A 27,104-nucleotide genomic window follows, 5' to 3' on the forward strand; every position below is an offset into this window, starting at 1 on the left:
TTGCCCCGATCGTGTCGGGGAGTCGGGGGGGCAAGAGGGCTTGAGCTCCCTCTTGCCCCGATCGTGTCGGGGAGTCGGGGGGGCAAGAGGGCTTGGGCTCCCTCTTGCCCCGATCGTGTCGGGGAGTCGGGGGGGCAAGAGGGCTTGAGCTCCCTCTTGCCCCGATCGTGTCGGGGAGTCGGGGGGGCAAGAGGGCTTGGGCTCCCTCTTGCCCCGATCGTGTCGGGGAGTCGGGGGGCAAGAGGGCTTGGGCTCCCTCTTGCCCCGATCGTGTCGGGGAGTCGGGGGGGGGGGGCAGGGGGGCTTGGGCTCCCTCTTGCCCCGATCGTGTCGGGGAGTCGGGGGGGCAAGAGGGCTTGGGCTCCCTCTTGCCCCGATCGTGTCGGGGAGTCGGGGGGCAAGAGGGCTTGGGCTCCCTCTTGCCCCGATCGTGTCGGGGAGTCGGGGGGGCAAGAGGGCTTGAGCTCCCTCTTGCCCCGATCGTGTCGGGGGTGCCAGGGACCACACGGAGTCACCCACCGTACCACCCGATTCGGGTAAGCGCAGGTATCGGTGGGTGGCTTATTTGCGGGGGGGTGCCTTATTTTACATTTTTTTCTAAAAAGGGGGGGCTGTCTTATTTGATGGCCCTGCCTTATCATCGGGGAAACACGGTAGAAAAAAAAAAAAAAATGAACAGTTAAGTCCCAGTTTTTGCCGCTGAGACTCTGCCCTCTCTCACTGTAAAATTAGACTCTACTTAGTCTGTCTTTAAATTTAAAAAATGTGTGTTGTTTTAAAAAACAATTATGTTTTTAGATGTATCTAAATAAAAATAATAACCAAAAATTTATCTTTTTTTATGTCATCTTAGCATATTTTATGCTGCAGAACGAATTATTTTTTTTTACATGTATTCTTATGGGAAAACGCGTTTCACATAACGAACGTTTCGCATAACAAACTTGCTCCTGGAACCAATTAAGTTCGTTGTGTGAGGCACCACTGTATTGGGCTGCACTGACTAATACACCATGCATTAGACTGCAAGTGAAACTGCTGGAGGCCTGTCAGGTAAGATTTGCCTCTTTGCGGATGATACCAAAATCTGCAATAGAGTAGATAACCCTGATGGTATGAATAACATGAGGAAGGACCTAACGAAGCTTGAAGAATGGTCTGTAATCTGGAAGTTAAGATTTAATGCTAAGAAATGTAAGGTCATGCATCTGGGCTGCAAAAAACCAAGGGAACGGTGCAGTTTAAGGAGTGAAGAACTTTTGTGCATGGGTGTGACAGTATGTGATGATCAGGTTGAAAATGGTGACAGTGAAAGCTAGAAGGATGCTAGGATGCATAGGGAAAGGTATGAAAAAAGAAGTAAGAAAAAGAAGGGATTGATGCCCCTGTATAAGACTCTGGTGAGGCCTCATTTAGAATATTGTGTTCAATTCTGGAGGCCACACTTTCAAAAAAAATATAAAAAGGATGGAGTCGGTCCAGAGGAAGGCTACTAAAATGAACATGAAGGAGGACACAGTACTACTCGAAAGGGTCCAGAGAAGAGCGACTAAAATGGTTAAAGGACTGGAGGAGTTGACGTACAGTGAGAGATTAGAGAAACTGGGCCTCTTCTCTCTTGAAAAGAGGAGGCAGAGGGGACATGATCGAAACATTCAAGATAATGAAGGGAATAGACTTAGTAGATAAAGACAGATTGTTCACCTTCTCCAAGGTAGGGAGAACGAGAGGGCACTCTCTAAAATTGAAAGGGGATAGATTCCGTACAAATGTAAGGAAGTTCTTCTTCATCCAGAGAGTGGTAGAAAACTGGAACACTCTTCCAGAGGCTGTTATAGGGGAAAACACCTTCCAGGGATTCAAGACAAAGTTAGACAAGTTCCTGCTGAACCAGAACATATGCAGATAAGGCTAGACTCAGGGCACTGGTCTTTGATCTAAGGGCCGCCGCTTGAGCGAACTGCTGGGCATGATGGACTACTGGTCTGACCCAGCAGCGGCAATTCTTATATTCTTATATCAGTGGTTTTATTCATAAAGTATACAGGGACAAGCTTAAAGATCTTAACATGTATACTTTGGAGGAAAGACAGAAGGGAGATATAATAGAGATGTTTAAATACCTGCAGGGCATAAATGAGAATGAGGCAAGTCTCTTTCATTTGAAGGGAAGCACTGGAATGAGAGGGCATAGGATGAAGTTGAGAGGTGATAGGGTGAATGCGTGAAATAGTCTCCCGGAAGAGGTGGTAGAGACAAAGACTGTGTCTGAATTCAAGAAAGTATGGGACAAGCACATGGGATCACTTAGGGAGGAAATACATAGTGGATGCTGCAGATGGACAGACTGGATGGGTCATTTGGTCTTTATCTGCTATCATGTTTCTCTGTTTGCTAAAATTCAGTGCACATCATTCTAACGTATGTACTGAAAATATTTTTTCCTCACACTGCAGCACACTAGTAGTACATTACAAAACACTGAACAGAAAAAAATGCATAAACTGTCACATTAATATGCAGTGGACTGCTATAGGCAAAGATGTCTCCCTTCCTTTCTGTGCAAGAGCAGGGATTGGCTCACGTAACCCAAGTTCCTCAACCCCTAATCAAACTCACAAAAGTTCCCCTCTGTTGATTAAATCCCATTGGCTTCCGGTAAGCCACCGCATTACTTTTAAATTACTGTTTTTAGTTTTTAAAGCTTTGAGTTATAATGAACCACAGTTTATTAATAGGTGATTAATCCCATACAGCACTTCACGATCTCTCCGCTTGACTTCCCACAATCTTCTTTCCGTTCCCTCGTTGAAAGTTATAGGAATTAGATGGCATGACATGTTTTCTGTAATGGCCCCCCAATCATGGAACCTCCTACCTCAATACATTAGAGAATTAAAAGATTTACCCTCATTTTAAAAAAACCTTAAAAACATATCTTTTTAAAGATGCATATGATTCTTAGCTTTCAAATTAACAATTTTTATTTAAGTAGCCAAAATTACCCCCCTTTTGTTCATTCCTTTTATGTTTTTCTTTTTCTCCTATTTAAAGATTGTAACTTTCTCCCCATTTTCCCACACAATTCCTGTAAGTTTTAACCCACAATATAAAAGTCATTTTGTACGTCAGCACCAATATTTTATCTGCATATTTATATTATGTTGAACATCGCTTAGCAATCTAAATAAGCGATTCATTAAGAACGAATAAACTTGAAACTTGAAAATGAAGCAGCAAAACAACAAAAATATTTTGGAACAGAAGGAGAAATTAGGTTCTTACCTGCTAATTTTCTTTCTGTTAGCCTGTAGACTGGTATAGTCCTTATGAATGGGTAATATACCTCACTGCTACCAGCAGGTGGATACTGAGCACAAACTTGTATATCAGTATGGATTCCCCCCTAGCAATCCAGTCTACCGAATAGCCAAGTAGAACCATGGGGACACTACCCACTGGTCTAGAATGTCTCACCTACTGCACTAGAAATTTAAATTATCTCATTAGTTATTCCTATCTCTAGGTCATTGATATATATGTTATAAAGCAGCGGTCCCAGAACAGACTCCTGAGGAACCCAAATATTTACCCATCTAAATTCAGAATATTGACCATTTAAACCTACTATTTCCTGTCTTTCAACCAGTTCTTAAACCATAATAGGACATTACTTCCTACCAATAGAGGCTTGTAACAATATTTTCCATTGCTAATCCTCTTTAATGGAATTCCCTTCCCATCTAACAGGAAATTAATTTACTACAATTCAGGAAAGTTTAAATTCCTTTCTTCATACAGGCATTTGGAATGGGCCTATTTTGTTTAACTGATTTCTATCATGTGCTTACTTGCTGAAGGTTTTGTTTGTTATCTATTTTAATTTATTATTTTTTAATTCTTTATTCATTTTAAAACACATTCAATAAGTGAAAACAGAATGAATTAAACATTTTACACTGTAGGCATCACTTAAATTTTACAAGATTCATACATATTGATACCCTCCCCCACCCAATCTAAATTTTATCATTAAAATTACTATAAAATTTACATAATTTCAAAAATATTATACATATTTTAAAACAGAAAATACACCTATATAACCATTCAAACTTATTTATCAAACCACAAAAATACCATCCTTCCCCCTATTACCATCCATAAAAATAGTTAATTAAAAACCTTGTATTCCCCCCTCCCTAGATGTGCATTTTAACTAACAACAAAAAATATAACTATAATGATTCTACAAAGGACGTCAATGGGCCCCAAATTAAATTAAAATTTTTATTATTCCCTAAAAGAACAGCGTTCATTTTCTCGTATTTATAGATTAGACATAAACTAGCCCACCAAAATGTAAAGTTGAGACGATCCCAGTTTTTCCAGTTTCGTGTAATCAATTGTATAGCTGTACTTGTCATAATTAAAAAGAGACATCTTTTATGTTTATCTAGGGGATCTTTGATATGCAAAATGGTACCACAAATTACTATTTCATAAGTTAAAAGAATCTCAGAATCTAAAATATTATTATGTCCCCAAATTGATTTCCAAAAAATCATTATCTTTGGGCAATAAAACAGTAAATGATGCAGCAAGGAGGAAGCACGTTGGGACATGGGAGGAGCCTAAACGTGGGACAGAAGGGAGGGAGTACAGTTTTGGAAACAGAAGGGAGGGAGGGGGCATGAACTTGAGAGAAAGGATGGAGGGAGGGAAAGAGATGCTGAGGTGGGGGAGGGAATAGAAAGGGAGAATTGTTTGGTCATGAGTGTGTCAGTGAGAGGGAACGAGAGATGTATACACGGGGAATGGAAGAAAGAGGATAATTTTTGGTCATAGGGAGGGAGTGAGGTACAGATGATAGGGAAGAGAAATATGGGAGGGAGAAATGTGGTGGAAAGGGAACAGTGGGGAAAATTGAAAGGAATGCAAGAGGAAGGAATGTTGGACATAGTGGTGAAGGGAATGGAGGGAGAGATGTGGCATGGTGCTGGAGAGGGGTGATAGAAGAAGAAATGTTGGGCATGGGGCTGGTGGGCAGGGGCTAAAGATGCTGCACGTGCTCTGGGGGATAAGACAGTAATAAATGCTGGACCATGGTAGGAGGAAACAATGGACAACAGAAGACTTTATAACAGAAGACGGGAAAGCAGAAAAAAGAAACTGGGACCAACCTGATGGAAAAATAAGTCTCCAGACAACAAAGGTAAAAAACAGAATTTATTGACTAAAATATGTTAGCTTTGGGAAATGTATATAGCAAATGTCTTTGTATTGCACTTCTAATTTTATTTCTAGTGTTGAAGTATTTGCTGACCCTTGCTGTGGCTGGTGGGATCCCCAAGCACCGCCAGCAAAGAATTCCTCTGGAAATGGCCAGAACACCCCTCCACCAAGCGAAGCAGTCACTGGCTGCATCCATGAGCCACTGAGGTGCTAGCATCTGTGTCTCAGGGACACTACTGCTGCCTGCCAAGCTTGGCAAAAGGGACCCCCAGCCACCTACAGAGGAAATCCTCAGCTGACATAGCTTGGGGGTCCTCATCAGCTGAGTATTTATATTTACATTAGAAGCTCTGGTAGAAACCCATTTACAAGGTATGTATTTTTCCAAATTAATATTTCCAAATTAATAAAGTGTCTTTGTTTATTTGTAAATGGGTATCTACCAAAGCCTTTAATTCAGAAGCATAATTAAATGAAATAACTACTTCTAAAGTTTATAGGGATGGGCAGGGACGGATGGTAACTGATTCGATCAGTGGGCCAGGTTTGATTCTACTGGGGATGGGCAGGGACGGGTTTGATAACTGTCCCCATGCAACTCTCTAATCTGCATCTCCAAATGCCTGTAACTTGGCACTGTTGCTCACATTCAACATCAAGTTACATAAAGCAGCCGGTTTCACTATCTACCAATTAAAGGGCTAAACGCTGATGTCTAAAAAAAAGTTTCATCAATTTCCAACAACAGATTCAGCAAATTATAAGATTTTTATCATAAAGAAACAAACTTCCAGACTTGTTTCCTTGATTAGCAATATTTTAAGCCAAACAGAAATAAGACCACAGTGTACCGACAATTATTTTACAGTATTTACTGTATATACTCAAATATAAACCTAGATTTTTAGGCAAAAAAAAAATGGCCCAAAAATGAGGGTCTTGGTTTATATTTGCATCCTCCCCATCTTAGGCCCATTACTCTATCCCCAGGCCTACCTTAAGCCCTGCTGGTCCAATGGTGAGCCAGGGCAAAAGGGATCCTCCTATGCTCCTGCCCCATGCAGTCTCACTACTCAAAATGGATGACACGAGCTCCCACAGTAACTTTGCGAGACAGCTGCAAGTTCAATTTATATTAGAGTCAACCTTTTTGTCCCCTTTTTTAAGGGGGAAAGATTACCTTGGTTTATATTTGGATGGGTTTATATTCTAGTATATATGGTACTTACCCATAGCAGCAGCCAGCTGTTACAGTACACTTAAGGGAATGGCTCTCCCATTAGTGATTGTTTGCTCCTAAAAAAAATATATATATATAATAAAATAAATAATAAAATAAAATAAAATGTTAAAATATTATTTAAAAGCTAGTAAGTATGAACATGCCAGAAAAGGCTCATTTATCTTTCAATTATAGTCAAACCACAGTTTGCGAGTGCTTTAAAAGAAGAGCAAAGCATTTGCTAAATTTGTGACTCGCAAAAGAGCTCTCAGCTATGGTGGCCCAGGAGTGGGTACCTGCCTGTGGATGCTGCAGCCCCTTCAGCAGGGTGGCTTCCTTCCCACGGGGTCCCCGTGCAGCTGCCCTCCAGCTTCAGGCGATCCCTCTGCTGTCCGTCCGCGCCTCCCAGCTCCCAATCCAAGCCAGGCACCATCCTGTGCAAACATGCGCACAAGCTCTCAGCTCCCTAGCCAAGCCGGCCACCACCCCAGCAATGAGTGCACCATGTGCACGCACGTAGATGAGCACGGTATGCTGTGCGTGATTGCACATGGCGTACGCGTTGCCAGGGCAGTGGCTGGCTTGGCTCGGGAGCTGAGAGATCATGCACATGCTTCCACAGGATGGTTGCCGGCTTGGATCGAGAGCCGGGAGGCGGTGGCAGACGGCAGAGGCATCATCCGAAGCAGGAGGGCAGCTGCACAGGGACCCCAAGGGAAGAAAGCCACCCCTCTGCAGATACCCACCCCTGGGCTACCATAGTAAACCTTGGTTGTGAAACGAATCGTCTAAGTTTACATTATGGCCTATGGGGAACTTTGCTTTGATATACGAGTGCTTTGGCTTACAAGCATGCTTCTGGAACGAATTATGCTCGTAAACCAAGGTACCACTGCATACATAATTTGTTACAATTTGATAAGGAAAAAGAAACAATGATTTCAGCCAATTCTTACCTCTCTCTACCACAAAATAAATGGCAAAATTCATGCAAATGGTCACCGCTGCCTTTTCACTAAGCTACACTAAAAAGTGGCCTGCGCTATTAATGTGTGTGTTTCCTGCGCAGTAAGGCCACTTTTTAGCACTGCCCTAAAATAGCTAGAGTTTCCTTTTTCCAAATTATTGGCCACGTGCTAATGTCGAAATTAGCATGTAGCAATTACCAACACCTATTTTGTAGATGGTAAGGGCTCCCGTACTAACTAGGCTGCATACAGCTTCCTTCTTCCCATCTTCTCCCTAACTCACCGATACTACCTGATCTACTCTTTATCTTCACAAGAAATGACCTGTGATCTTACTTTGTAACCCTCCTTCTACAACTCTTTTGTAATCCGCCTTGAACCGCAAGGTAATGGTGGAATAGAAATCTCTAATGTAATGTAATACTTGCATTACCCAATTAGCATAAGGAACGCTTATTCTCTATCTCCAAACATGTCCCCCCGCAGCAAAAAATAATTTATATTTTTTATGCAGTGTTAATGTAAGCCAATCCTGGTACAGCCACAGAACACCTGAGTGTGCCCTGCGGTAATGCCCATTTAATATGCAGTAAGCACACTCAAGTGCTTACCGTAACCAAGTAAAAGGTCCCCCCATTAAGTCAACACATTCAAATATGCATAAAAGTGTTAAGACTGAATAAGAAACAAATATTCCCTAAAAATGGGCAATTTATGGCCAGAACTCAGGTTAAAAAAAAATTAAATTGAATCAGATTGGGCAGACTGAATGGACCATTCAGATCTTTATCTGCCATCATCTACTATGTTACTATATTACTATAAGGGAAGGTGCCAAGTGCACCAAAATAGCAACCAACAGTAGTAGTGTCTGCTTAAAAAAAAGTTTCTGTTAAGTTGCAACTCCAAAACACAAAATAAAAAAAATCAAGAAGCTGTAAAGGACAGAGCTTTATAAATCACAGCCAAGCCATCAATATAAAAGTTGGTTCCTATGTATGTATGTAAGTAGAAAAAATTGATTGGTTTTACATTTGTAGTAATCACACTATCTGGGTTTCTTTTATCTATTACTATTTGTTTAATTGTAAAATTTAGTCACGTGTGTTAATTTCCTTCCCTTTAATCCTGCTGCACCATCCTGTATGATTGGGCTCTATCCCATTTCTGCCAGGAGACAGAGGTAGAAAAAGTGACTTTTCCTAATCACATCATTGGTAAAAGGGCTGGAGCTCTGTGGAAAAAGCAATGTTACTTACCGTAACAGTTGTTATCCAGGGACAGCAGGCAGCTATTCTCACTAGTGGGTGACATCATCCAACGGAGCCCCGATGCGGACATCTCACAAGCATAGTTGCTTGTAGAAACTTTTAGAAGTTTCGAGTTGCCCACACCGCGCATGCGCGAGTGCCTTCCCGCCCGATGCACCGGGCGTGTCTCCTCAGTTCAGATAGCTAGCAGAGAAGCCAACCCAGGGGAGGTGGGTGGGACGTGAGAATAGCTGCCTGCTGTCCCTGGATAACAACTGTTATGGTAAGTAACATTGCTTTATCCCAGGACAAGCAGGCAGGTATTCTCACTAGTGGGTGACCTTCAAGCTAACCTCAATGGGATGGTGGGAGAGTTGGCAATTTAGGAGAATAAATTTTGTAACACTGTTTGGCCAAACTGTCCATCCCATCTGGAGAAGGTATCCAGACAATAGTGTGAGGTGAAGGTATGAACCGAGGACCAAGTGGCAGCTTTACAAATATCCTCAATCGGTGTCGATCTGAGGAAAGCTACAGAGGCTGCCATTGCTCTGAACTTATGGGCTTTGACTTTACTGTGAAGGGGTAATCCAGCCTGGGCATAGCAGAAAGAGATACAAGCCGCCATCCAGTTGGAGATGGTGCGCTTAGAGATAGGGCATCCCAACTTGTTCGGATCGAAGGAGATGAAAAGTTGAGGAGCAGTCCTGTGAGGCTTTGTGCGTTCCAGGTAGAAAGCCAAAGCACGCTTACAGTCCAGAGTGTGAAGAGTTGATTCTCCAGGATGAGAATGCGGCTTCGGAAAAAACACAGGAAGGGCAATGGATTGATTCAGATGAAATTTCGAGACCACCTTGGGAAGGAATTTAGGATGAGTGCGAAGGACCACCTTGTCATGATGAAACACTGTAAAGGGCGGATCCGCAACCAATGCTTGAAGCTCACTCACTCAACGGGCAGAAGTGAGGCCAATGAGAAGCACCACTTTCCAAGTGAGAAATTTCAGAGGAGCCTTGTTAAGAGGTTCAAATGGAGGCTTCATAAGCTGAGAAAGAACAACATTGAGGTCCCAAACCACTGGAGGCGGTTTGAGGGGAGGATTTACATGGAAAAGTCCTTTCATGAATCTGGAAATCACAGGAAGTGCAGAAAGAGGTTTCCCTTGAAGAGGCTGGTGGAAAGCAGCAATTGCACTAAGATGGACTCTGATCGATGTAGACTTGAGGCCAGATTGAGACAGGTTCAAAAGATAGTCCAAAACAGAGGACAAGGGGGCATGTTGAGGCTCCTTGTGCTGAGAAAAACACCAAGTAGAGAATCTAGTCCATTTCTGGGAATAGCATTGTCTAGTAGCAGGCTTCCTTGAAGCTTCCAAAACATCCCGCACAGCTGGTGAAAACTGAAGGGGAGTTACGCTGAGAGGAACCAAGCTGTCAGGTGTAGCGACAGCAGGTTGGGATGAAGCAGAGATCCCTGATGCTGCGTAAGCAGAGATGGAAACACTGGTAGAAGGAGGGGCTCCCTGCGGCTGAGTTGCAGAAGGAGGGAATACCAAGGTTGCCTGGGCCACCAAGGAGCAATCAGAATCATGGTGGCCCGGTCGGACTTGAGCTTGACCAGAGTCTTTTGAATGAGAGGAAATGGAGGAAACGCATACAGAAAGAGATTCCCCCAGTCCAGAAGAAAAGCATCCGCCTCGAGACAATGAGGAGTGTAGATCCTGAAGCAGAACTGAAGCAGTTTGAAGTTGTGGGGCGCTGCAAAGAGGTCTATCTGAGGCGTTCCCCACAGGGAGAAGATTTGATGAAAGGGCGTGGAATGGAGTGTCCATTTGTGAGGCTGGAGAAGATGACTCAAGTTGTCTGCCAAGGCATTGTCCGCCCCCTGAATGTAGACAGCTTTGAGGAAGGCGCTGTGGTGAATCGCCCAATCCCAAACTTTCAGAGCTTCCTGACAGAGTGAGGCCGATCCCGTGCCTCCCTGCTTGTTGACATAATACATGGCGACCTGATTGTCCGTACGAATGAGGACCACCATGTCGTGAAGCAGATGCTGAAAAGCAGTGAGAGCATTGAAAATCGCCCTGAGTTCCAGGAGATAGATATGGCACAGACGATCCGCACTCGTCCAATAGCCCTGGGTGCGGAGACCGTCCAGATGAGCCCCCCAAGCATAGTTCGAGGAGTCTGTCGTGAGGACCTTCTGATGGGTAGGCATGCGAAACAGCAAACCTCTGGAAAGACTGGAAGAGAGCATCCACCAGCGAAGCGATTGCAGCAGAGCAGGAGTGACCTGAATGTGACGAGTCAGAGGGTCGGAAATCTGCGACCATTGAGAAGCCAGGGTCCACTGAGGAATCCGCAGGTGAAGTCTGGCAAAAGGAGTCACATGAACCGTAGAGGCCATGTGGCCCAGGAGCACCATCATGTGTCTCGCCGAGATGGACGGGCGAGAAGAGACCGAGTGACAAAGATGAAGAAGAGCCGCCAGGCGCTGAGGAGGAAGGAACGCTCTGAGTTGAATAGTATCTAGAACAGCTCCGATGAAGGGAAGAGTCTGTGAAGGTTGAAGATGAGATTTGGGAAAGTTGATCTCGAATCCCAGACTCTGCAGAAACCAGATTGTCCTCTGAGTGGCTTGGACGGCCCCCTGAGACGTGGAATCCTTGATGAGCCAGTCGTCGAGGTAGGGAAACACCTGCAGACCATGGTTCCGGAGTGCTGCGGCCACCACAACCAGGCACTTGGTGAAGTCTGGGAGACAAAGCTAGGCCGAAAGGAAGCACTCTGTACTGAAGATGAAGGTGTCCCACCTGAAATCTGAGGTATTGACGGGAGGCCGGATGGACTGGAATATGAGTGAAGGCCTCCTTGAGATCCAGGGAGCATAACAGTCGTTCTGCTCGAGGAGAGGATAGAGAGAAGCCAGGGTCAACATACGAAACTTCTCCCTGACCAGGAACTTGTTGAGCCCCCTGAGGTCCAAAATAGGACGCAGGTCGCCCGTCTTCTTCAGAACAAGGAAGTACTGGGAGTAAAAACCCTTGTTCTGTTGGTCCACAGGGACCGGCTCGATAGCCCAAAGCCGGAGCAAAGTCTGAGCTTCCCGAAGAAGAAGGGCGGTCTGGGTTAAGTTGGAAGGATACTCTCTTGGAGGATGTTCCGGAGGAACATGATGGAACTGAAGAGAGTATCCCTCTCTGACGATGGAAAGGACCCAGAGGTCGGTGGTAATAGTCGTCCATCGATGGTAAAAATGATGGAGACGACCTCCGATGGGAAAAAGTGGGGAGGGCAGAACGATGGAAGTTATGCTCCCTATGAGACAGTCAAAAAGGCTGGGGAACCTTAGGGACAGCAAAAGGCTGAAGTTTTTGCTGGGGCTTCTGCTGATGCTGCCTCTTCACTGGCAGCCGAATGGCGGGGGCCTGCTTCGGCGGGTAGCGCCTTTGATAAATCATAGGAGGACGAGACGGACGAGAGATAGCAGGCTTGGGCTTCTGGCGGAGAATAGACTGAAAAGACTTTTCATGTTTGGATGGCTTCTCCGTCGCCGCCTCGATGGACTCGTCGTAAAGGTCCGCTCCGGCACAGGGAACGTTCGCCAGCCTGTCCTGGAGATTCGGATCTATATCAATGGTGCGAAGCCACGCCAAGCGTCTCATGGCCACCGAACAAGCAGCCGCTCTGGCCGAGAGCTCAAAAGCGTCGTAAGACGATTGCATCATCTGCAGGCGGAGTTGGGACAATGACGCCAGTACCTCCAAGTACTCGAAGCGAGCCTGAGAGTCCAGATAGGGCAAAAACTTTTGAAGAATGGATAGAAAAAACTCAAAGTAGGTTGCAAAATGAAAGCTGTAATTCAGGACTCGAGAAGCCATCATCGAGTTCTGGTAGATGCGCCTGCCAAATCTGTCCATGTTTTTGCCTCCCGGCCTGGAGGAGTGGAAGCATAGACCTGGGAGGGATGAGACCGCTTCAGAGAGAATTCAACCAAGAGGGATTGGTGCGAGAGCTGTGCCCCGTCGAAGCCCTTATAGTGCACCATGCGGTATCTAGCATCCAACTTCCCCGGGACCGCCGAGATGGAGTATAGGGTCTCAAAGCATCTCATGAAAGTCTGGTCCAGAAGCTTATGTAGAGGCAGACGGAGAGACTCGGCAGGAGGTTGAGGAAGATGCATCGTCTCCAGATACTCCTTCGAGAACTTGGAACCTGAATCCAGGGTGATATCCAGATCCACCGCCATCTACCTCAGGAAGGACGAGAATGACAACTGGTCCGCCAGGGCCAGGCCTCGAGGCGGGCTCGAAGAAGATGAGGCGGCTTGGTTCACCGATGCCGAGGACCAGCACGGAGAGAACGAACCCCCGCAGTCCTCGAGTTCCGGCATAGGAGGAGGCGAGTACTCCGGGGAAAACTCCCGGAAAGGTTGCTTCCGACGAGGCGAGGCATGCCTTGATAAGTGCCTCGATCGACGACCGGAGCTGTGTCGAGAAGCAGGTCTCGAGTGACGAGGCGAGTGACGCCCAGACGAGGCAGCCACCGAGTAGATGGGACTGGAGGCTGTGGATCGAAGCAGCAGAGGCTGAGACGAGGCCCCCCGAGGCGCTCCCCAAGGTTCGAGGCTCGGCATCGTGGAGGAAGTTTCCAGGCCAGGCAAGCCATGCATCGAGGGTATCGGTTCCAAAGGTGGCATGGGCAAAGACTCTGCTCTTTGCGAGACATGCCCTGAAGCCAGACCAGACACTCGCCGAGACTCTGCTCCCAGCAGCGAGAGTGTGCGCTGAGGAGGCACCGGAGGCAGCTCGACCTCGTGGGAGGCTTCCGCATGCCCAGGCTGGATCTGGGAGAGAAGCGTCGGCCCAATTTTGGTAAAGAACTCGACAAATCGCTTCTCCATCAGGGTGTGGAACGACGCCGGCAAAGAGGGATCCACATCAGCAATGGGACCTCCCGCACGGACATCGGTAACTTGGCCGCCAGGGGGCTTGGATTTAGAGGCCTTGGGCACCTTAAGCACCACTGGAGGGATGGGAGGCTGCGCTACCTGACCTGAGGAGACATCGGAAGGCACCGCAGCATGCGTCGGAGTCGAAGCCGGCACAAACTAGGCAGGCTTGAGCAGACTCGAGGCCGAAGATGTAGAATCGGAAGTCGAAGGCGTGGCGCTCTGTGAAAAGGGCAGCACCGGGGACGCCTCCATGCCAAACAGCGACTCCCACAAAATACAGTGACACTTAAAAGCACGTGCTGTAAGTGTGGAGCAAGGCCAGCACGATTTCGGAAGATGTTGAGGCCCGAGACACTGAAGACAGCGTCGATGAGGGTCCTTCAATGAAATCGCGCGCTGGCACTTGACACACTTTTTAAAACCGGTTAACAGGCCGGGACATAGGCCGAAAAAGCTCCGCCGCAAGGTCGACACTGCAGGGCCGCAGCCACACGACCTGCCCGGTCGAACGATCGAAATAAATTTTTTTTTTTTTGAAAACAATAAAACGCAACGTGAGCCAACGATAATGAGCTCAAAAAACTCAAAACCGTGGGCACAGAAGGCACAATAAAGGAACTTCGCACAGAGAGTTTCGAAGGCAAACTTCTCAGCTCCGCGGAAGAGAAAAAACTGAGGAGACACGCCCGGTGCATCGGGCGGGAAGGCACTCGCGCATGCGTGGTATGGGCAACTCGAAACTTCTAAAAGTTTCTACAAGCAAGTATGCTTGTGAGATGTCCACATTGGGGCTCCGTTGGATGACGTCACCCACTAGTGAGAATACCTGCCTGCTTGTCCTGGGATAACAGGGAGTATTCTTCTGCCAAAAGCATGCCCCACCAAAACACCGCAGCCAGAATTAAACGAACAAATTTTTTTTAATTTATTTTTTTTAAATTAAGACCAGTACTAGAAAGAGAAGCAGAGAACCCGATGCAACCTTTGAATTTAAGTTTTCCAGGGAGTGTCAAAGGACTAAAGGAAATTAACAAATATGACTAAATTTCACCTTCCATAGCATTCAGCTGTACCACCATCCTGTACAACTAGTATGTACCCAAGCAGAACCTCACTTAGCAGGAACAAATGGTAAAAGAGCCGACAAGAGGCAACGCCACCTTGGACTTGGTCCTAAATGGCCTCACGGGACCGATAACAGAAGTGGAAGTCGTGGTTCCACTGGGAACGAGTGATCACAATGTAATCAACTTTAAACTTGACATTGGGAAAGGGAAACATGCCAAAACCTTAACCACCACCTAAAACTTTAAAAAGGGTAAATACGATCGCATGAGGGCCATGGTAGAAAAACGACTAGAGAAGATGGTGGACAAAATTGAAACGGTAGATCAGGCATGGTCCCTACTGAAAAATACTATCACAGAAGCACAAGATCTCTACATTCCGAGGATTTCCAAAGATCGGAGAACAAAGAGCAAAAGAGAACCGGCATGGCTTACCATACAGGTGAAGGAAGCCATAAAAGAAAAGAAGGACTCTTTCAAAAAATGGAAATGCATAAAGACAACCGAAGCCTGGAACAAACATAAAGATGATCAGAAGAAATGTCACAAGGCGGTGAGGGATGCCAAACAGGATTATGAGGAAAAAATAGCCCAGGAGGCCAAAAACTTCAAGCCCTTCTTTAGATACGTGAAAGGGAAAAAACCTGCAAAAGAGGCAGTGGGACCCCTGGACGACCAGGGAAGAAAAGGGTACATCAAGGAAGATAAACAAATCGCAGACAAACTAAATTCCTTCTTTGCGTCTGTCTTTACGAAGGAAGACACCTCAACAATACCTGAAGCGGAGAAAGTGTTTCCAGGAGAAATAGAAGACAGCCTCACCACAGTTGAAGTGGACTTAGACCAGATATACTATCAGATCGACAAACTTAAAAGTGACAAATCCCCTGGATCGGATGGAATTCACCCGAGAGTCTTAAAGGAATTGAAGGTTGAAATCGGAGAGTTATTGCAAAAACTTGCAAACCTGACAATCAGAACTGGACAGATACCGGAAGACTGGAGGATAGCGAACGTCACGCCAATTTTCAAAAAAGGATCGAGAGGGGAACCGGGCAACTATAGGCCTGTGAGTCTTACGTCGGTCCCCGGCAAGATGGTTGAAGCACTGATCAAGGATAGCATAGTCCGGCACTTGGACGCACACGACTTGATGAAACCCAGTCAACATGGATTCAGGAAAGGGAAATCATGTTTGACGAATTTACTCCAATTTTTTGAGACCGTAAACGAGCAAATTGATAGTGGGAAGCCTGTGGACATAATATACTTGGACTTCCAGAAAGCGTTCGACAAAGTTCCACACGAAAGACTTCTCAGGAAACTACAAAGCCATGGCATAGAGGGAGATATACAAAGATGGATAGGCAAATGGCTGGAAAACCGAAAGCAGAGAGTGGGCATAAATGGGAAGTTCTCCGACTGGGAGAAAGTGACTAGTGGTGTACCCAGGGCTCGGTACTTGGGCCGATCCTTTTTAATATTTATATCAACGACCTGGAGGAAGGAACATCCAGTGAGATCATCAAGTTTGCAGACGATACAAAACTATGCCCGGAAATCAGATCGCAGGAGGATAGAGAGGAACTCCAGAGCGACTTGTGTCGGTTAGAAACATGGGCGGAGAAATGGCAGATGAAGTTCAATGTGGAGAAATGCAAGGTAATGCATTTAGGCAATAAAAATAAGGAATACGAGTATACAATGTCAGGTGCAACTCTGGGGAAGAGTGAACAAGAAAAGGATCTGGGTGTACTAATAGACAGAACCCTGAAGCCGTCGGCACAATGCGCGGCAGCGGCAAAGAAGGCAAATAGAATGTTGGGCATGATAAAGAAAGGAATCTCGAGTAGATCGGAGAAAGTTATAATGCCGCTTTATAGGGCAATGGTCAGACCACACTTGGAATACTGCGTCCAACATTGGTCTCCCTACCTAAAGAAGGATATAAAACTGCTGGAGAGGGTGCAGAGACGAGCAACAAAACTGGTCAAGGGTATGGAGAGACTGGAATATGAGGATAGACTTATAACACTAGGATTGTTCTCCCTTGAGAAAAGGAGACTGCGTGGGGATATGATCGAGACCTTCAAAATACTGAAAGGAATCGACAAAATAGAGCAGAGAAGATTATTTACACTGTCCAATTTGACACAGACTAGAGGACATGTAATGAAGCTAAGGGGGGACAGGTTCAGGACTAATAAGAACATAAGAACATAAGAACATAAGCGTTGCCTCTGCCGGGTCAGACCAGGGGTCCATCGTGCCCGGCAGTCCGCTCCCGCGGCGGCCCCCCAGGTCCATGACCTGAAAGTGTTCCCTACCTAACTTAAAATACCCATACCCTGTTCACTCAATGTCCTGTAAGGTAAATCTCTATTTGTACCCTGTTATCCCTTTCGCTTCCAGGAAGTCATCCAGTCCCTTTTTGAACCCCAGAATTGTACTCTGTCCTATCACCTCTCCGGGAAGCGCGTTCCAGGTGTCCACCACCCTCTGAGTGAAGAAGAACTTCCTTGCATTCGTCATGAATCTGTCTCCTCTCAGTTTTTCTGAATGACCTCTTGTTTTAGTTGTCCCTGCTAGTCTAAAGAATCTGTCCCTCTCCACCTTCTCTATGCCTTTCATGATTTTATAAGTTTCTATCATGTCCCCTCTCAGTCTCCGCTTCTCCAGGGTAAAGAGCCCCAGCCTGTCTAACCGTTCGGCATATGAAAGGTTCTCCATACCCTTTATCATCCTCGTTGCCCTCCTCTGGACCCTCTCGAGTATTGCCATGTCCTTCTTGAGGTATGGTGACCAGTATTGGACGCAGTATTCCAGATGTGGGCGCACCATTGCTCGATACAGTGGCAGGATAACTTCTTTTGTTCTGGTAGTGATACCTTTTTTGATAATGCCCAGCATTCTGTTCGCTTTTTTTGAGGCCGCTGCACATTGTGCCGCCTGCTTCATTGTGTTATCCACCAATACCCCCAGATGTCAGGAAGTTCTGCTTCACTCAGAGAGTGGTTGACACCTGGAATGCCCTCCCAGAGGAGATTATTGCGGAATCGACCGTCCTAGGCTTCAAGAGCAAACTAGATGCATATCTCCTTAAGAGAGGCATATAAAGATATGGTGGACTATAAATTACGCCAGGTGTACACCTGGCAGGGCCTCCGCGTGTGCGGATCGCCGGACTTGATGGACCGAAGGTCTGATCCGGAGATGGCAGTTCTTATGTTCTTATGAGAGGACAAGACCCCCTTATTATTAATGATGGTTCTGCCAACTAAGCCCTGGCCAAGATATCCAGTCTACAATGATTTATTAAAAGAACAGAGCAACCACCACATTGCCACTCGACAGATATCAGCCTGGGCCCCCATCCAAGGCTTTGCTTGAGCAAGACACTTGTTAATTCCTATTTATACTGTGTGTGTGTATGTATATATATATATATATACAGTATATATATATATATATATACTGTATATATATATATATATACATACACACACACAGTATAAATAGGAATTAACAAGTGTCTTGCTCAAGCAAAGCCTTGGATGGGGGCCCAGGCTGATATCTGTCGAGTGGCAATGTGGTGGTTGCTCTGTTCTTATATATTAACGCGTGCTAGAATATATGTCTGTCTGTCTTTCTTTCTGTCTCTCTACCTCCTGCTGTATTTCTCTCTCCCTGGTCCCCTTTCTCTGTTTGTATTTCTGTCCCTCTTCCTGCCCCTGTGTCTTTCTTCCTTTCTTTCTATCTGTCTCTGTCCCCTATGTAGCATTCCCTCCGCCTCCATTTCTCCATTTATCTATGCAGCATTCCCCCACCCCACTTTCCTGTACAGCAGCAGCATTCCTTCCCCCTCCATTTCCCTGTGCAGCAGCATTTCCCTCCCCCCACCCCACTTCCCTGTGTAGCAAAAACATTTCTCTCCCTCCTTCCCTGTACAGCAGCATTTCCTCCCCCTCCATTTCCTGTGCAGCAGCATTTCCCTCCCCCACCCCACTTCCCTGTGCAGCAGCAACAGCATTTCCCTCCCCCCCCACTTCCCTGTGCTGCAGCTGTAGCAGCATTCCCTCCCCCTCCATTTCCCTGTGCAGCAGCATTTTCCTCCCCCCACCCCACTTCCCTGTGTAGCAGCAGCATCACCATTTCCCTCCCAATCCCCCCTTCCCTTCACGCGGTTTGGCACAGAAAAATAAAAAAAACAACAACCAACAACCGTCAAGGGAATTTAAAAAAACAAAAAAACCCATACCTTTTAAAATCTCTCCTGTCCCCGCTAGACAGCTCTCATACTCAGATTAGGAGTACGGATGTGAGGAGAAAGCGGAGGGCCGAAACAGGAGCGCATAAGCTTGCTCCTCACATCTTCATTCCTGACCTGAGCGAGAGCCATCTAGCGAGGGAGGGATACCGCTGGACCACCAGGCTTTTTTTAAAAAAGTACCAACGATTTTTCATTCGGGGTGAAGTTTGCGTGCCTTGCTCCTGAGCGGGGGTTACTATTTATTTTACTGGAGGAAGAATGCATTTTTGAAGTGCAAACGAGGGCTGTGCAAGAGAGAAATGGGGGGGAAGAGATCTGTGTCTTTCTCATGATTTCCAGATGATGTTGCAGGATTTCCTCGAGGGCAGGGGCGTCCCAGCACTTCGGAAATGCCATGGAAGGGCTTCTTTGCTACGGCCCCTCCTTTCTCTTTCTGCTGCTGGAATTTTGTTGCTGCAGATGAGGCTGGTGTCTTTGCTGTCAGATTTTTGATTGTACGTAAAGACTGCGGACAGGCTGGGTGCAGAAAAGCGAATACACTGTGTGTGTGTGCTCTGATGGATGTTTAGGAAGAGCAGCAGCAGTGCTGTGGGAGGGAGGGTTTGAAAAGGTGCAGTGGCGGCGGTGCTGGGGGGGTATGAAAAGCCGCTCACTCCTGACCTGAGCGAGAGCTGTCAACTTCACTGGTTTACGGTGGCTGCTATCTTGATCCCCGCCTTCGTAAACTTCGGCTGTGTTTTAAAAAAAAGTACCAATGATCGCGGCAGTGGTAGGGGGAGGGTTTAGAAAGGTGCAGCGGTGGCAGTGCTGGGTGGGGGTTGAAAAGCTGCTGAGCGAGAGCCATCAGTGTTTTAAATTTGTCGCGGCGGCTCTGTGCGAGGTTCATGCAGTCCCAGCACACAGCCCCTGGCAAACCAGCCTTTGTGCGCGTCTCCGACCTTTACCGGGCCCTTTGAAAGCAGCTATATGCAGCGGCGCAAGGTGGAGAGCAGGGAGGATATTGTGACATAATAAGCGCGCATGCGCACTCTTGCCAGCACATCCCAACAGATCAGGGAACACGCGGCGCGAGTGCACGCTTAGCGTTTTATTATTATAGATACACAGTGTGTGTGTGTATATGTGTGTGTATATATATATATATATATATAGTGAAATTTAGTCATATTTGTTAATTTCCTTTAGTCCTTTGACACTCCCTGGAAAACTTAAATTCAAAGGTTTCATCGGGTTCTCTGCTTCTCTTTCTAGTAGTGGTCTTAATTTTTTTTTTTTTAAATTGTTTGTTTAATTTAATTCTGGCTGCGGTGTTTTGGTGGGACATCTTTTGAAAGAGGAATACTCCCTGTTTTCCACAGAGCTCCAGCCCTTTTACCAATAATGTGATTAGGAAAAGTCACTTTTTCTACCTCCGTCTCCTGGCTGCACCATCCTGTATGATACAGCCCAATCATACAGGATGGTGCAGCAGGATTAAAGGGAAGGAAATTAACACAGGCTGCCTTCATGACCACTTCTGCACCATTCTGTATGATGGAACTTCTATCTAAACGGGTGTAGTCTACAGATCTCCGACCCAATCACAGCAAATTGATTAAGATCCGATTGTGGATATCCAAAAGTTTGGAAAGAAAGAGGAAGTGCTGCTGTTGGGAGATTTCAACCTGCCGGTTGTGGACTGGAACGTTTTGTCTGCAGAAACGGAAAGAAGTAGAGCGATTGTGGATGCCTTTCAAGAGGCTCTGTTCAGACAAATGGTGATGGAACTCACGAGGGAAAAAGCGATATTGGATCTGGTCCTCACAAATGGGGAGAATATCTCTAATGTTTGAGTGGGTGCTCACCTGGGAAGTAGCGATCATCAAACAGTTTGGTTTGATATAACAGCTAAAGTGGAGAGTGGCCGCACAATACTTAAAGTCCTAGATGTAAAACGTACGAACTTTAATAAAATGGGAGAGTACCTGAAGAGCTGTTAGGATGGGAGGACATAGGAGAAGTGGAAAAACAGTGGTCTAAGCTGAAAGGAGCGATAAAAATGGCTAAGGACCTTTATGTGAAAAAAATTAATAAAAACAAGAGAAAAAGGAAACTGATATGGTTTTCCAAACTAGTGGCAGAGAAAATAAGAGTTGGCATCCCTGAAATATAAAAAGAAACCAAGAAGAGTATAGAAAGGGTGAAACTGGTCTTGTTCTAGGCATTTTTGACTTGGATGATTTTTTGGACAAGAATAGGGTATAAATATAGACGACTTAGAGGTCTGGATGATCAAACGGCTGGAAGTACAAGTAGACGATTCTCGGGAAAAAAAAATTTGGACTTTTTTTTTTGAGAATGGACTTTGGACGTTTCTGACTTTGGGCACTAAGGCCCAACATGGACTTAGATGTTTGGGTTTTTTTATTATGCCACTCAATGTGTTTTAAATTCAGATGTTTAAAATAAACATTAATACAAATAAACAAAACTATTGATTAGTTACTACAACAAGCTTGTGATTTTTTTTAATGAGTAATTAGAAAATAGATTTCTTGTAAATGTCATTTATACAAGAACTGTAGAACAGCACCACAATCTAGCTTAAGTTATAAAAGGCCTAGCTTTACAGTAGATGAAGATCTAAAAGAAGATTTTGAATTCCTGATAAACTTAAATATATATTTTTATCTGGGGAAGAGGGCATCATGTTCAGATGGGTGGTTGTACTGTAATATGCTTGTTTCTCTGTTATGCTAATGATTATTCTTACAACTGTATTGGTAATAAACAACTTAATAAAAACTGATACAAAATAATTAAACATTTTGTGCTCCTTTTACAAAGCCGCGCTAGCAGGTTTAACGCGTGTGACTTTTCCTTTTTTTTTTTTATTTATCATTTCAAGTTATCATTACATCACAATGATAAGGAAATACTGAAATACTATACAATCAGTATTTGCTGATAAGCAAAAGTTAACACAAGGTAACATTACATTCAAGATAGTCCACAATAGGAGAAGGAGAAAAGAAAAAGAAAACAACCCTTGGGGCAGGGACATTAACCTAAATTACAGTTCTAGAAAAAAAAAAAACAGAGCAGTTACAACCTTCCATCAATTAACACCACAACCATCCTGATTTAATCTGGATGCGTAGAGATACCCTTACCTTCTAAAAAGAAACCTAATTGGGCAGGTTCAAAGAATACATATTTACTTCCCCGAAGGGAGACCACGCATTTACAGGGAAATCTTAACTGAAAAACTGCCCCTAATGAAATCACTTTCGTGCGGTATGACAGAAATTATTTTCTTCTAGATTGCGTCCATTTTGAGACATCAACGCGCGTGACTTTTCATCACGCACTAACCCCCGCGCTGGCCAAAAAGCTACCGCCTGCTCAAGAGAAGGCGGTAGTGGCTAGCACATCTGGCGGTTTAGCGTGTGCTATTACACATGTTAAACCGCTAACGCGCCTTCATAAAAGGAGCCCTTTGTCAGAACTACTAAATATAAAATTCCCTATGTAATCAAAACATGTTTCTTTTTAAAAAATTTTTATATATGTCTCCAAAATACCTTCCCTGCTATAATAGAATTATGTTTATCTTTATGTGAAAATTATGGTCTGAAGTAGTTGTATCAATGAAAAACTGCATTAATTTTGTCTCAAGAGTACCGAGATAAGAATGTAGAACCAGAAAGAAGTAAGGGGGTCTACAGGTATTAAAGAGGGAATGAGATTCTGGAGCACACAGAAAAATATTAAAGACCTTAGTATTTCATTCAAAAATCCAATGGTCCTTATTCTCCCCTATAAGCCTAAGGACATAACCAGGAAACAACTTCATTACCGCAAGGCACAGGCGGAATAGAAATCTCTAATATAGTACTTTAAACAAACATAAGTCTCAGTCTTTTATTTTGTCAATGAGTATGATTTGTTAAACAGCTCTGCAGACCAACAAAGGCTAGCAAAAGTTTTCAGCATCTACATATCACATGCTACAGTACTACTAAAATTTACATAAGTAGACAAACAAAGATGATCTCACCATGTATGACCTGCATATAGTTTATTTCTCAAGAATCTGTAAATACTGTAATTCAGTAACTTAGCAAAAAAACAGAAGATAAGGACCAGCATGGCCCATCTAAGTCTGCCCAATTGTGTAGCTAAAGAAAGGTATGCCTATTGCTCTATGCAAATTACACTGTCATTACTTCCTTGTCCTTAATAGGTATCAGTGGTCTTTAACCTCTAGTAGTCTTTCTCCACAGTAGCATAGAAAAGATCAATCTTTCGATTTATGGTTGCTTTAACATTGCAAACACAAGTACCCAGACTAGAAAGCAGGCAACCAACACACATTATTTTGGGGAAGTCCTTATGGCTCATGAATCTGAAGACACAAAAACTGTTACTGGTTGCCAATACATTTCCTTATGTAGATTTCATTGCACAACAACATTATACAATTACATTACATTGATGTCTTCTATCCCGTTCTAGGCGGTTTACAAGAAGAAATGAGCCTGGGCATTGAATACAAGGTTGAGAGGTACAATCCTCTGCAATGAACTGTATACAGCCAAATACATTGGTTTCTTCCAGTTATTCCCAACCCTGTCCTGGAGGAACCCCAGGCCAATCGGGTTTTCAGGCTAGCCCTAATGAATATGCATGAGAGAGATTTGCATATGATGGAAGTGATAGGCATGCAAATTTGCTTCATGCATATTCATTAGGGCTAGCCTGAAAACCCAATTGGCCTGGGGTTCCTCCAGGACAGGGTTGGGAACCACTGCAACTGGGTTGTTGTTGTTTTGCACGTGAGAGCTAGCCCTGCTTGTCCGAGTCCCATTCGAAATCCATTTGCTTAAGGCCAAAAAATAAAAAAGCACATCAGGACTGTTCACGTGCAACCTCTGAACTACATACCAAGGATTCCCAAAATACGTTCCTCCCTTCTTTACCCTCATGTGAAAACAACCCCTCAAAATAAACCAACAACCCAGAGACCCCGAAAACTAGACCTACCCCCCCCCCAAATCCATGTACAGACAAATGCCAACTTTTCCAAAACCGGGAGGGGTCGCCACAAACGAATCCCCTTCCCACGAAGTGACATCCGGCGCAGCCCCCTCCCTCGCCCCCACAGCTCCAGCCATCCGCGGGAGAGAGGAGGAGGCGGCGGCGGCGGCCCCGGCCAGGCCTACAATCCGGAAGTCACTCACCTCCGAGCGCAGCGCTTCCTTCTTGGCTCGCGGCTCTTCTCAGTCTCGAGGGCAAACGGGGTGGGGAGAGGGGGCGGCGCCCCCCCCTGACCGCGCGCAAGGGAAGCGGACAGCGGCGAGCCGAGGCCGGAGACGAGGTGGAGCAGCGTCCGACGCCGCGCTCGCGGGGAAGGATGGAGGCCGCCGGCGGCGCGCGCCCCCTCCCTCCCCCCCTCCCTCCCCCCCTCTACCACCCGCCGTCCCGCTCCTCTCTCTCACAGACTCCACCAGAGCTGTGGCGACAGAGCGCGCGCATTAGGCGGCCAGGGCCGAAACCAGTACGCGGGGGTGGGGAGGAAATAAATCAATGACAGACAACCCCCCCCCCTCCAAAGGCCAAGGGAAACTTGAGTTCAACGCCGAGGAAGCGACAACTACCAAAACACACGCACCGCGGACGCGCACGCAAGTCTCGCGAACGTGACGGAGCGGCCCGCGCGCGAGCTCGACGGCGCGAGGCACGAGCTTCATCGCTTAGCGACCGCAGCGAAGAGTCTTCGACGCGCGCGTTCTCTGTGGTGACTCTGGTGGGTGAGAGCCGCCCGCCATCGATGTCACCTTGGTCGGCGTGGGTTTCGATTGAGTTCTCGGTGACAGGAGGCATTTTCCTCTTCCTGGAGGACATACAAAATGAGGGACTCCTTGACTAAGGGCTCCTTTTATCAAGCCGCGCTAGCGGTTTAACGCGCGCTAAACCGCGGGCCGCGCTAGCGCTAAGCCTCCCTTGAACAGGCGGTAGTTTTTAGGCCAGCAGGGGGCGGGGGGTTAACGCGTGATGAAACGTCACGCGCGTTAACCCCGCTAGAGCGGCTTTATAAAAGGAGCCCTAAGATGCGTTAAGCAGCTAGCGCAGGGCTTTGATAACATGCGCTATTAGACGCTATCAAGGAACCAAACTAATGATTAGCCCAGAGTAAACCCTGTCATATGGGATTAGATCGGGAAGGCGAAAAGGATGAAGATTTTGAGCTTGAAGACAATGGAATAGAAGTTGTAAAGGCCCTTCTATGCTTCGACCCTTGCGAATGGCCTGGTGCTGGTGGCGGTCTTCATTGGGGGGGCGCGGTGGGTCCCTTGCCTTTTACGGAACTGGTGGGAAACCCTAAGTTTCCTGCAGGATCGTTACATGCTTTTTTTTGCCTCAGTTCGGACGTCTGGGTGCCGTTTTGTGGGACAGGTTGTTGAGGTGGGGTCGGGTTCGGTTCCCTCTTTTTTGGCATGTCGAGACCGCTGGGGTTGGACTGCAGGGTCTATGTTTGCATACCTGCAGCTGCGTAGTTATTGTTTGGCGCTCCGATCACCGGAGAATAGCTTGCCCACTTTCACTTCCTTGGATCATCAGTTTCTGTCCGCCCCATCTGAATTTAATACGCTCTCGGAGTGGTATAAAGTGGGGAAGGAAAGACGGTCTAGTAGATTTCTTGATGATATGGCAATGGATTGGACTTTAGCTTTGGGAGAGCAGGTCACTGCTGATGAATTAGTTCTGTGTTTTCAGGAATGTGCCTCTGCCTCCCCTAATGTGAGTTTGCGGGAAGTACATCTGCAGATTCTACACCAATCTTATTTAACGAGATGTAAGGGTCGAAAGATGGGGTTGTGGCCTGATGACTGCTGTCCCCGATGTCCAACTCGTCGGGACACCTTGGTACATCACTTTCTGGAATGCTCATATGTAGGGCCCTTGTGGATTTTTGTGCTTCGGGAGTTGGAGAAAGTTATAGGACTGACAATAGATTGGTTTTACAAGACATTGCTGTTGGGTGTCACAAGTCCCCTGGTGGAGGCGGGTGTTGGCGAACCTGGGAGGCGCTTTCTTTTGGTGGCCTTAGGAATCACAAAGAAACTAATTCTTCGCTACTGGATTGGCACCACGCGGCCAACAGTCCAACAGTGGCGGGCCAATATGTCTTTGATGGCTGGATGGGAGAGGCAGCACCGCCGGGGGGTTGCGAGCTGGAAATCTAGGACCTATTTGGATTATTGGAGTTCCTTTTAATGATGGTTAGAGATCAGGGGTGCACTTGGGGGGGAGGGTTTCATTCAAAATTGGATCTGCATGGGAGATGATAGGTTGGGGATTTGTTTATTTTGTCTGTTCTTTACATGAACCCTTGAATTTTGTACTTGATGTTTTTCTCGTTTGGTCACACTTTGTATCTTCTCGTATGCATTGATCCTTCAATAAAAATATTTTCAAAAAAAAAAAAGAAGTTGTAAAGGATTTCAATCTCCTGGGCTCTTTTGTAAACAAAGAAACTACAAGCAGGGAGGAAATACTCTGCAGACTAGCACTTGGTCGCTCTTCAATGACGACTCTGGACTAGAGAATGACACGGTGACAAAATTCATCACCGTTCCCATCCCCTCGGATAACCGCGGGAAACCATCTTCATGTCATTCTTTAAGGAGAATCTTAACTCCATCTTGCGGTGTCCCTCAAGGATCATCCCTTTCCCCTATTCTCTTTAACATCTACATGTCCTCCCTGAAACTCTTTCAACTATCCCCCCTGGAAACAATCTACACTTATGCAGATGACATCCTTGTCCTCCTTGAGACTGACCAGAACCTCACCAACCTCCACGAAAACATTACAGCTTGCATAATGAGACTCCATGCCTGGTCCCTCTCGGTACAGATGAAACTAAACGAATCTAAAACAAAACTACTCTGGCTCGGCCCAAAATTCGAACACCTGCCCACACTTTTCACACTACCCACAGGCGATACACTACAGCTCGAGTTCTCATGCAAGGTCCTTGGTATCACTATCGATTCCTCTCTGTCCCTCAATGACCACCTCAACTCCTTGGCAAAATCATGCTTTTTCAGCCTTCACATGCTGAGGAAAGCTAGATCCTACTTCAGCCAACAA

The 27,104-nt window shown here is 45.9% G+C and overlaps 1 protein-coding gene across 3 annotated transcripts in view; it reads right to left on the bottom strand.

Annotated features, from left to right (window-relative positions):
• LOC117360795 (general transcription and DNA repair factor IIH helicase subunit XPB) overlaps positions 1 to 24,401 on the bottom strand; it is a 262,217-nt gene extending 237,816 nt beyond the window's left edge. For 2 of the 3 annotated variants that reach the window (XR_004539518.1, XM_033945181.1), the window contains exons 1-2: positions 24,188 to 24,401; positions 6,465 to 6,531 (exon numbers count right to left, since the gene is read on the bottom strand). Coding sequence is in view for 2 of the 3 variants with exons in the window: in XM_033945181.1 (XP_033801072.1) it covers positions 6,465 to 6,468 (4 nt within the window). In the remaining variant the exon portion in view is untranslated. The remainder of the gene's footprint in view (positions 1 to 6,464; positions 6,532 to 24,187) is intronic. The other variant, XM_033945177.1, reaches the window with a different exon arrangement.
• Positions 24,402 to 27,104: the final 2,703 nt, after the last annotated feature.

The sequence above is a fragment of the Geotrypetes seraphini genome, chromosome 5 (assembly GCF_902459505.1).
Source record: "Geotrypetes seraphini chromosome 5, aGeoSer1.1, whole genome shotgun sequence".
NCBI lineage: Eukaryota > Metazoa > Chordata > Amphibia > Gymnophiona > Dermophiidae > Geotrypetes > Geotrypetes seraphini.